Raw genomic sequence first — 12495 nt, 5'->3', positions numbered from 1 at the left:
TAGAAGGACAAATACAGGACATATATACAAAAAAAACATTTAAGAGATTCGTTTTAAAAATTTTCGTTTACATTTGAATTATTCGTTTATAAAAATAAAAATAAATGTCTTTTATATGACCTAGTAGAACAAACCACAGTACATAACTGGAGCTTCTGCACCCCGGCAATTTATGAGGCCCTGCAGCTTCCACTTCCTCTCTCTCCTCCATGGTCAAACTGGGTTTCTGACACCCACCTTTTTTTCCACTTCCTTCCATCTTTTCTCATACACACGCCGTGGTAAGATCCTCTTTTCCAGCCCCATTTTGCTCTTCAGATGATATCTGAAGTAAGTGAGCAAGCTGGGGCCGGAGACAAAGGATCCTATCGCGGCTCCTTCCATTCTCGTTCTCCACATGCATTCTTTTACTACTGCAACCGTGCAGTGAAAACATGCCTCACCTTCCTTCGAGAGTCCAGTTGGCGGTATCATCTTAATCATAGACTCAGCCGACAGCTGTACTCGTCCTAGATGCGATAACACGTGTTCTGCGTAACTTATCAAGTCGGACAACTTCCGACAGTGAACAAAAGCGTGCTGGACGGTTTCATCGTCCAACTCGCACCTTGGACACGTCGGTGGCACTGAAACTCCGTGCCGCGATAACTTCTCGCGAACAGGTAAAGCATTCCTATAGCACTGCCAGGCCAGGGATCTTTGGAAATTATCCAAATACCCGACCTGAAAGTTTTTAAAACAGGTGGCAAGCTGGTCTTCATCAAACCCCAGAGCCCCTCCTAGGACGTCGTCGTTTTTTGCCTCTACCAGCCCTCTATAAAATACCGAGGTGGTATTTCCGCAGCCGGCCTTGCCCGCCTTGTGGATCAGCGTGAGTGCCTGTCGGCACTCCTTTTGCCATGGAGTCAGTTTCCATCTTTTGATGTAACCGGGTTTAAAATTCACTAAGGAGGCCGGTCTCGGGAAAAATCCCCCTGCCAGCGGACCCACACCTTATCACCCTCCAGGTGGTGCCAGAGATGCCTTAGCCTCAACGCATGTCTGCGCATCATCAACCAAGGCATCCCTAACCCACCCTTTAACGGTTCTTGGCAGCAAACGGAGCGCCTCACAAGTGGCTTTCCTCCTTTCCACAAAAAGCGGAAAAGGATTCGTTCCAACTTGTTAAGCCATGAATCGGGGCAAGGGACAACGGTCAGGGAAAGGAAAAGAGGATGTTCTTTGGCTGTGTGCGTCTTTTTATATCTAACGAATGCCACCTCGCTGTTAACGATGGGACAGGGGAGATAACTCTAGATGGTTCTCAAAACCTGACGGCACTGGTTTCATTGGCGTATAGGTTCCCCACCTGTATGGGATGCCAGTCCGTCACACATGAGCTGCAAGGTGCAGGAGGAAAGAGTGGTGATTTGTTCATAAACACACACATCACCCAGTCTGATATTCGAACCCTCGATCCCTCGACCGCGAGTCCACTGCTCTAATGACTCGGCCATGTGCCTCCATCCAGCTAACAAGAGTGGGAACAGACATATCCTTTGGTATACATTTCCTTCCTACTTAAATTTTTAAGGTATTGTTTAAACAGTTTTTTAGTATCATTAAATCTAATTTTCCACAAAACATAAATACCACTCAATTTTTAATCTGCCTTTTCATTCCTCCCCACACCAAACTACAACTCATCATGCACTTATCTTTCTCCCTACCTTCTCCTGCAGCCCAACCCCATCCAAGTGTATCATTGCTGCCCTGCCAATCCCCTATTTACTTATGTTTGCTAACCACTACATTCCCTTTCCCCTCTCTTCTGTCTTCTACTCTTGTGAACCCCTTGCTTACTCACTCAATTCAATTCTCCTTATCATTTCTCTTATATGCACCTTCCTGTACCTTGAGCTTCCATCCTGATACATATTCTTCACCATCTTCTCTTCCTCTCTCTTCCTCCCCCCAACTGGAGTTGCCATGTTACCGCCTCTACAACTAGACACCTGTTTCAGTCCCTCTATCATACTTTAACCTCTCATCATCTGCTCCAAAACCACTTCCCTTAATTTCGCTCCCTCTCTTGGTTGGGAAGTTTTAATCTTGCAAGTTACTTGGTGCCATAGAAAAAGTACTCAATTGCATTTTGTAATGTGGATGGCATTCGGAAGAACGTCCAGCCTTAGAAACCACACCAAAGCACACAGTAGAGCTTGGCACAGTCCTCTCGGTTTTCCAGCTCCCGTCAAACTGGCTAAACCTTAGTCGACGATGTTGATGATGCATTCAAACACTCATACACGTGGTTTTTTTCTTTCATTCAGATACTTCAACATTGATGCTGGGTCAGGAATCATAACAATAAAACAGAAACTTAACAAACCAACCAAATATTGTTTTGTGGTCCAAGCATTTGACAGTAACAAGCAGCATTATGGTGTGGCACAAGTTGTAGTTGATGTGAAAGACAGCAACAATAAAAAACCAAAGTTTGAAAAAGATTCAATTCAAATAACAGTGCAGGAAGACAAGATGTGTGGTGAGCCCATATACACACCAAAGGTGCGTCATCTTATTTAACATTCTATTTATAAAAACTTCAGTTAGGAGCATTTTCATTTGATCAGAAAAATCAATGTTGACGAGAAGAACTTTTTTTAAGGAACAATGGATTTTGATAGAACCAACATTTTTGTAAACGCAAGTGTTTCTCTTTTTTTTCTATGGAGCAAGCAAGAGAGTGATTTTTTAAATAAGGGAAATCAGTTTTTGATAAGGTAACCATTTTACAGCTCTTAATCTTCTTACTCATAACCAATCAATTGTATAATGTCATCTCAATCAGCATCCAGCTTGGTAGCATGTAAGATGCAATGCAGAAATTGTTGCCTGTGGTGCAGTTATTTTTATAGAGCAGAAAAAAATCAATGTTGATGAGAAAAACTTTTAGTGGCAATAGTTTTTGATGTGCGGTTATTGTCAACAAAATGAAACTTTTTTCCATCATTGAGTTGCAAATTGATTTTTCTGTGCTTATTTCTGATACTAATGATAGATCTGAAGTCAGTTCTTCATATTTTATTATTACCAGTACCTGTTGTTTTTGTGTACAGAGGATATAAAGCAAATCCATATAAGATATACTGAATGTAAGACCTGACTCTTTTATGGCTTTTTTGCACGATGTACAAAATCAAAATTACTATAGAATACACCCTATTGAGTTACAACGAAAATCTTTGAGATTTGGAGTTTCTATTGTGCTTTCATCTCAGGTTCATCCACATATAACATCCAATGGTAGCCAGCTAACATTCCTTCATCTCAAAATCTTTGATATCATTAATCCATTGAAGTAGTATCCTGATGAAAGCATTCTCCTTACTCATCAAACACTGCCCCAGGCTTCTCTGCAAAATCAAAAGAAATGGATTTTTAGAGGCATCTGACAGCCCATTACAACATAAGAGTCTAGAAGATATTTCACTCCATTTCTAAGCTCTGGAAATATGTTGTTTCCCAGGAAATTTTCACAAGATCATTTAAAAGATTTCCAGACTTTAAACTCAATCTCATCCAGTGTTGTGAAGAAGTTCTTTTATCTGCAGACCTATGAATATACCTTCCTTCATTTTTGCCTTAGTGATTTTTGGAAACATGGCCTTCACATATTCAAACTCTTCTGAAGTTCCTAGCAAGTGTCTTCACAAATTGTTTCATGACGCTAAGCTTTATGTAAAGAGGGAGATCATTTTCTAGGTTTACTGGGGGCTTACTTTGATTATACATAGTGCTTGGCAGTTGCATGACTGTTCCATAGGATGATGAAAATTACTTTTGATTAAGCAATCATTTTTAACAAAAGAATTATACTTTTTGATAGAAGCTAATGATTTATGAAGGAGAGTGAGCAATTTTTTTTGTTAAGGGAGCAATCTTTTCTGATGGAGGGAAATCATTCATCACTGAGACAGTCATTTTTAGCAGGGACAATTATTTTTGACCAGTGAGTGGGTGGAGGCTTGCAATCATTTCTAATAGGAAGACATTTTTGAAGGAGGTAATAATTTATGAAAGGATAGATAATCATTTTTGATGGTGGAAATTATTTTTGAGGCAGTTTCCATTTTTTGGTGGTGCAATCATTTTTAAAAGGTGGCATCAATAAGTCCCCAGACTAGTTCTGTAGCACACCAATAAATGGCAGCATTAAACAGAAGCTAGCAGTGACCTTCATGAAGGCAGTGTGCTGAGTGACACCGTTGTGTTTACTTTGCAAGTTGTGAAATTTGTTTTTGTAATCACATGTATACTGTAGTTTGTGATTTTGTCATGGACAGGAACAAAGATCCAACATGAAATTTTGCATTAAACTTGAGAAGTCTTCTACTGAGACATTGAGCAACAATAAGGCAATGGGTTGTATGCAATGTTTTGAGTAGCATTGGCACTTCAAAAGTCGAAGACCATCCCTAGAAGATCTTCCACAAGCGTCACCCCCCCCCCCAGAAATGTAGTATTACGTATTGAGAATTCATCTCCCAGGGTCAAATTGTCAATCAAAAGTTCTGCTGTGACGTTTTGAAGTGTTTGAGAGAGGACATTGGACCGAAGCAACTGAATCTGTGGAGTGTGAAGAATTGGATTCTTCACGATGACAACACACCTTGGCACTAAGATCTCCTCATTTGTCTTGTGGGTTTCACACCAAAAACAACATGGTATCGCTTCCACACCCCACCTATTCACCAGATGTACCACCGGCAGACTTCCCTCTCTCCCCCAAAATGAAAATGCAGCTCAAAGGGTGCCATTTTAACACTGTTGTTGAGGTCCAGAGCAAATCACAGAAGGTCCTCAACCTACTTACAGAAAACAACTTCCAGGCTGGATTCCAAAAGCGACAGGAACGCTAGGAATGGTATATTGCTGTGCAAGGTGACTATTTCAAATAGGTAATTAGAGAACTTTTTGATATCACTTCTTAAAGTTTTCACAATCATTTTTGTATAGTTACTTATTGAGATAAAATTATTTATACTTACTTGTGAACCAATAAATTATGAATTATCAGACTGGAATTTTTTAGATCAATCAGTCAAACAGATTCACTAATGTCATATTTAATGTAAAACAGCATCGACTTCTCAACAACTTTTTTTACTCCAAAATCAGGGTCGAGGTCCTTTTGCATGTCTAGAAAATTTATTTCATATCTTTACAAAATGTAATAATGACTGCTCTTTCACTTTCCTGTTTGGCATTTTTTTTTTGTTCAGGCAACTGATGATGATATTTCCCCAGAGAACCAAGCCAATGTCTATTCTACAAACGATCCCCATTTTGTAATAAGCAATGGCTCTCTGTATCTGAAGAATTCTTCCTGCAAAAATGAAACCTTTCTGGAAAGAAGAATAAGTCTTGTTATCACAGCTTCCAACAAAAATAATATGAATATGACTGGCACCATGAAAGTAGAAATATATTTTAAGGTAAGATCTACATTATTTGAATTGATATTGTTTAACCACGTGTTATCCTTGATCTAGGTGACCTGAGGCCAAACATATTTCAACTGTAGCAATCCAAGGCATTTTTATCAGTCATAATGTATCTAGGGACATATTATCCAATATAATCTTCAATCTTTTGTGTTTTGAAGGAGATTTAGCTGTTATTTCTAACAAATAGAGTGACCATAATAATACCCTCATTACTGTAGCTGCAAAACCAGCTCACTTAAGGACTTGAGGGCCTCTCCTGTCACTCACTATTCATAAGACATGTCTATGGTAGACTTAGAGCTGTTCAGTCCACGAAATTGCAATAAGGTGATACTTGTCATTGGTATATATATATACGAGCAAAACGCCCCCCGTCCAATGGACGGTGCTGAGTTGTCAAACATTTAAACCAAATTTTCTCAAAACAACTTGTCCAACCGTCCCATAGGCCTCTCCTTTGAGAAACACTGATTTAACCTAAATTTGGGACACCAGCAAAAGAAGAAATAACGATAGACTTTTTTCTATTCCAAAGAAAAACGATTTTATTCACACAAATATGCAACCGAAGAGTTTAAAGTACCAGTAAGTACATCACAACAGCTGATGTACTTGCACGTACAAATGCACGTTCCCATGGCTTTATCGTTCGCATTCTCACCTGGAATCGGTTTTTGTAATTCAAACATAGAATGAAACAATACAGGACAAACAATATACAAAAATGCTATGAGAGTTCGAATGAGACTTTTTCTTTTTTAAATATAATTATGATATAATTTAACAGAAATATTTTGGCCTACTTTTGCCTTTGCACGAGAACATTTTTGTTTTCTTAAACCAGAAATCAAACAACACATAATAACAAAAAGGGAAAAGAATAGAAGGTTCAAAAAGATTGAACCCCACAGCCTATAAGTCCCAGCAACCAGTTTTTCCTTTCATCGATGATTAAGCTGGGTTACTGACACCCACCTTTCTCATCACATCCTTCCATCGTTTCTCGTATTCACTCGGTGGCAGGGTCTTCCTCTCCAACCCCATCTTGCTCTTCAGATGGTATCTGAGGTAGGATAGCAAACCGGGGCCAGAGACAAAGGACTCTGTCACAAAACCTTCCATTCTAGTCCTCCAAACACACTCTTTCAGTACTGCAACTGTACAGTAAAAACAAGCCTTACCTTCCTTTGAGGGTCCAGTTGGTGGTATGATCTTTATTATAGATCCAGCCGACAGCTGTACTTGTTCCAGATGCGACAACACGTGTTCAACGTAACTTATCAAGCTAGATAGTTCCCGACATTGTACAAAAGCATGCTGAACGGTTTCACCGTCCAGCCCACATCTTGGACAAATCGGTGGCACTGACAAACTGTGCCTGCATGACTTATCGTGAACAGGTAATGCATCCCTGTAGCACTGCCAGGTCAGGGATTTTTGGAAGTTGTCCAAGTACTCCGGCCTGAAAGTTGTTTTTTAACAGGTTGGCAAGTTGGTTCTCATTGAACCCCAGAGCCCCTCCAAGGACGTCATCATTTTTTGCCTCTACTAGCCCTCTATAGAACACCAACGTGGTATTCCCGCTGCCAGCCTTGCCCATCTTGTAACAAGCAAATTAGCCAGCTAGACAATTTCTATAAGAGATGAAAGTAGTAACTCTACCGAGAAGTAATGTTCTTCGTCACTAAAACATGACTGTTCCATAGGAAGTGATGTTACGACTATTTTTAATCGCTTGTCATAGCTGTCCTGCCCTGTGTTCCATAGACACTCTGTTATTAGCCTAACCGTGAGATACACAGTGAAACTGTGATTGGCTTCTTGGAATTCCTGTTAGCAGTGGAGCTATTAATCATCTCTTACTATATAAAATAAATATAATGGTCAATATTATAATTTATAATAATTAAAAATAATATTTAAAGCAAATAATATGACTTAATATTACTTTAAAATGCATTGTTGAAATTAACTTGTAAACTATAACAACAATGTTTTTCTTAATAGGATATTAATAACCACATTCCAGAATTTGAGACTGTTCCAAGTTCTTTAAGTGTAGATGAAAGTACACCTGTTGGGTCTTCTTTGTACAGGTATGGCATTACATTTTTTTTTTGCCTCATGATATCTTTATTTATATATTTGAAGTGGTGTGGAGCAGGAAGAGCATCTCTACTACTCTTAAAATAGCTAGTTCCCATTTTATTTTATCTTGAGAATCATGCGTGTGTGTGTGTGCTGAGCAAACCAAAATAAGTTATTATACTCTCATTTGGTATTGAATATTATTTTCTCCTGTTCATTAATATCAACACACATATATTCGTGTGCTCTTGGACAGCACAGATTAGAGCTTCTGTTTCCGGTTTTAAATCACTTTTAGTCATCCACAGCCATCTTTTTTCTCCGTCTGTCTTATCTTTAACATCCCTATGAAATTGTCCACACATTCTTTTCTTTACCCACCTGTTTTCAGTTTCATTTGTTTTCAATTACTTGTACAGTGCTTTATCTTTGCAATCTTTCATCCTACACAAGCCTGACCTTCTTACACCCAATAACAGTGGTTCTGTAGCATTTTTTACATACTATGCTATGTTGTTTTCTTCTGCTCTAGTGCTGTGTTCGCATCCAATAAGTCCTCTTCCCCCTCTTTTTCTTGGTACATACAGTCTATCTGTGTCACTTTTTGGGTGGAATGTCCCATATCTAGTTAGTAACTTCTTTGTCTTTCTGTCTAAGATGTTTAGTTTGTCTACTGTCCATGTGATTACTACTGCTCCATATCTAAGGAGTGAAACCACCCAGGTGTTGATAGCTTCAATCTTATTCCGTCCGTTTAATTTCAACTTAAGGATCAGTCTCAGTCCGCACAAGTACTCCACCTTAAATTTTTCTGTCATTTCTTTCTCCATCAGTTTATCCATTTCCAAAATCCCCAAGTACTTATAGCCTGTCTCTTTTATCTGCTTCATAACCTCCCCCGACCGTATCATTAGTCCATCCATACATTTGATTTTGCCTCTCTTCAAGACTAACACACCACACTTTCTCAGTCTGAACTCCATTCTGATATCAGCACTGAAAGTATACACCGTATCAGCGAGGGAACTGACTTGGGCTTCATCCTTACCATAAAGTTTGAGGTCATCCATGAGACACAAATGGTTGACTCTTTGTTGGCGGATTTTGAATACATACCCAGCTTTTGCTTTCCTCAGAATCAGTGTTAGTGGTATCAAGCACAGTACAAAGATCAGTGGTGACAGGCAGTCCCCCTGGAAAATGTCCCTCCTAATTTCTACTGTCCCTAAACTTCTTCCATATGCTGTCAGGTCCTTCCTTCAATTCGCCATGATTTTTCCAAGCAATTGCTCAACATTCGATGCAATACCAAATACGTTCATACACTCCATAATCCAAGAGTGTGGGATCATATGTGCCTTACAATAGTCGATCCATGACATGGCTAAGTTACTTTTCCTCCTCTTGTAGAGTCTAAGTACAGTTTTGTCTGTCAGGAGTTGATCCTTGGTACCTCTGCACTTAAGCTTGCAACCCTTCTGCTCATGTAGCAGGACTCCATTTTTTTCCCAGATGTTTGTACATTGACTCTGCAAGTATTCCAATCAATAACTTCCATGTAAGTGGCAAACAGGATATCAACCTGTAATTGTCTACCGTATTGCCTTTTTCAATGTTTTTCAGGCACGGCACTGTCCTACCCAATGTCAACCACTCTGGTGTTACTTGGTTGATGTTGAATTGTGCAGCTATTCATGCATGACATTCACCAAATCCTTTGATCCAGTAGCCTTGAACTCCATCTGGTCCCAGGACTTTCCAGTTGCTCACTTTTTGCTGATTTCCTTCACTCCCCTAACTGAAATGACTAGTTCTGCCTGTTTTGGACAGACTACTGTTTTTTTCAGTTCTTACAACCATTCAGCATCCTTCTTGTGCTCCTTGTCTTTGCTCCAGTTGTCACTCCAAAACCTTTGACTTTCATTTTTATCTGGTATCCATTTATTTCTTTATAGAATCTCTTCTGATCTACTCTGAATAACCTATTCTAGTGGTAACCCTTCATTCTTTGGTTGTATCTTACCATCTTTGCTTTCTTTGTAACAAGGCACTGTTTCAGTTCCTCCATTACCACTTTCAGGCCCTTTCTTTCAATATTATACTTCCTTTTCAGCGCCCTGTATTCTTGTTTGCTTTTTAGCTCCCCTTTCTCTTTTCAATCTAACACAGAGATTTCCTTCAAGAGCATATCTAACCCTGCCTCTATTCTTCTTTTCCACCATGGATCTTTTCTTTTGTCCCTCCCATTATATTTCTTTTTCATGACATCAAGACCCACATTTTCTGCTACAACAATACTTGCTGCTTTGATCAAATTATTTGTTTCTGTGATGTTTGTTCTGATGTATTTCAGGATTTCATTGACATTTTTCGTTTCTTGGTTCAGTTTCCACCGATCAACCTTTTTAAGGTTGCAAATAATGTTGCTATCCTTCTCCTGTAGTCTTGCCTTCATTCTGTCATAGATTGCCTTTTGTTCATCTGTCATGTTGCCATTAGTTTTATTGTCTTCTTTTAGATCTATATGTCTCTTATATGTCTATATGAGAGACATATATATGTCCCTCATCAAGTAAACTACCACTGCTCTTTTCCTGTGCTATGAGATTACTTCTATTTGTAAGAACTGTATTTTCATTGTTATCTCTGCTGCTATTTTCCAAGACCCATCTTTTGATAGCTTCGGGCTCTGCTTCTATGAACCAACAATTTTTTCATATTGCTCTAGCTTTATCACATAGTCTCTGTTCTGTGAGTTATTATTATTATTATCATCATCATCATCGTAATCAGCATTGGCAGCAGCAGCAGCAGCAGAATAAAAAGAAAGGGGGTGATCTGGCAGAATCCTTAGTGTGCTGGACAAAATGCTTAGCCGTATTTCTTCCATCTTTGCATTCAGAATTCAGATTTCACCAAAGATGTCTTTGACTTTTGTTGTTTTGGGGTTGATGAAATAAGTACCAGTGATACACTGGGGTCGATGTAATCAACTGTTCCCCCCCTTCCCTAAAATTTCAGGCCTTGTGCCTATTGTAGAAAAAATTATTAACAGTGGCACTGGTGGTGGTGGCAGCAGCATATCAAAGGTGGTGGTGTTTCAGACATGGTGAGCAGCGTAATAACAATATATATATGGTAGTATTTTAGTTCTGGTTCTTTAGAATCTGACTTGAAACCAATAACAATCCACAATTTCCATAATGCACTAGAAGATATTAAACATTAAATACTGAACATTGGTTAATTTGATCTCTTATCAGTGCCATTTTTTTCTCTATTGTATTGTAGGGTCTCTGTAAAAGACAAAGATATCGCTGATATCAACCGTTTAACCAGGTTTTCTATCAAGGACCAAAATCCCAACATGGACAAGATCCGCATTGATCCTCTCACAGGTGTCTTGTATTTGAATAAACCACTGGATTATGATAATCCTAGCCAAGACAGAAATATCACTTTTAAAGTAAGTCTTTATTTTGGGTTTTCACATGCTGCTGTGATGATCAATATTTTACTAGCCATTACTTTAGACAATTTAAATGTTTATTTAGTCGTTATCTTCCACAGCTGACCAAGGTTCAGTTCTTCAAGTCTTTCATTCACATGTTTTGTGTTTATGGTTAAGACATCCATCTATCAAACAGTGAAATGACTCAATTCCTAAAACTGCATTAAATAAAGCTCCATGGAAAGTTCTCTTTTATTACCATGTGCAGTGGGAGCATTTTCAATTTAATGAATGCTGTTTCAGCTTGTGATAACTAAGAATTGTAAATAGAAACAAATTATAAAATGATGCAGCCCAGTTTTCCTGAATTAGCAGTGGGAGCAAGCAAAATGGATGAGTGCTCCTTTTGTTTGTGGAGACTGGATCTGTATCTATCATTATAGAATGGTTGTAGAATGATAGATACTATCAGTAGTGGAAGCATCATAAAAATGATGAGTGCACCCTTGGTTTGTGGTGACCAGATCTGTAAATATATACAGAATGGTATAGTCTCGTTCATCATTATCAACTATAGGTGCATCTTAGACATTTCGAGTGGTTATATCTGTACATAGATGTCATAGAATAGCACATCCCTGTTCATCTCTGTTAGCAGTGGGAGCATCTTATACTTGATGAGAGCTTTCTTAGCTTTTGCTTACTCAAGTTTTAAATGATCGCCATGTAATGGTTAATGCTTAGTTCACTTTCACAACTTTGTGCAGTGGAAACATAATAAAGTTAATGTGTGCTCCCCTTAGCCTATGGTGTGAATTCAGATTGTCCAATGAGTAATGTTTTAGACAAAGATCTAACAACAAGATGATCAAGTGGATAAACTCTTAGGTTATGACCTCACAGAACATGGATTCAAATCTGGCAGTTTATTAAGCATTTTGTTATAACTCTGGGGTGGAAGACTTTATTGTACATTGCTTCAGTTCAAATAGGTATTGAGTTGACTGGACTAGTATAATTAAACTAGACTAGTTTGGGCTGAATTAAAAGTGGGTGAGATCAAACTGGATTAACTGAAGTAAACCAGATTAACTAAACTAGATTGGACTAAATTAACTAAACTTGACCAGACTGGAACTGGAACGGATTAAATTAACTGAACAGATCTAGGTTAACTAAAGTGGACCAGACTAGATTAACTAAACTTGATCAGACAGAATTAAATAAGCTTAACTTGATGAGACTGGCCTAACTACACTGAACAACATCAGACTGGATTAACTAGACTAATTAAACTGGGCTCTATTTGGGCCACTTTAGTCATTTCTCTGTTTGATCAAACCTCCAGTGAATTGGAATCCTCCTTGAATGGCATTCATGGAGTAATACAAGGATGGAAAATGGTTTGGATCTTGACCTTTTGACAGACAGATTGAAAAAATAATTTTTTGCAACTAAACACTT

At 38.6% G+C, this 12495-nt stretch overlaps 1 protein-coding gene across 7 annotated transcripts in view; it reads left to right on the top strand.

Annotated features, from left to right (window-relative positions):
- The window catches only part of LOC115223206 (protocadherin Fat 4-like), a 168620-nt gene that overhangs the window by 87298 nt on the left and 68827 nt on the right, over nucleotides 1–12495 (top strand). For all 7 annotated transcript variants that reach the window (XR_005003481.1, XM_029793671.2, XM_036512321.1 and 4 more), the window contains exons 21-24: nucleotides 2313–2550; nucleotides 5268–5480; nucleotides 7500–7588; nucleotides 10872–11046. Coding sequence is in view for 6 of the 7 variants with exons in the window: in XM_029793671.2 (XP_029649531.1) it covers nucleotides 2313–2550; nucleotides 5268–5480; nucleotides 7500–7588; nucleotides 10872–11046 (715 nt within the window). In the remaining variant the exon portion in view is untranslated. The remainder of the gene's footprint in view (nucleotides 1–2312; nucleotides 2551–5267; nucleotides 5481–7499; nucleotides 7589–10871; nucleotides 11047–12495) is intronic.

This window comes from Octopus sinensis, linkage group LG22 (genome assembly GCF_006345805.1).
Source record: "Octopus sinensis linkage group LG22, ASM634580v1, whole genome shotgun sequence".
NCBI classification, from domain to species: domain Eukaryota; kingdom Metazoa; phylum Mollusca; class Cephalopoda; order Octopoda; family Octopodidae; genus Octopus; species Octopus sinensis.
This window is presented reverse-complemented; position numbering and strand designations above follow the sequence as displayed.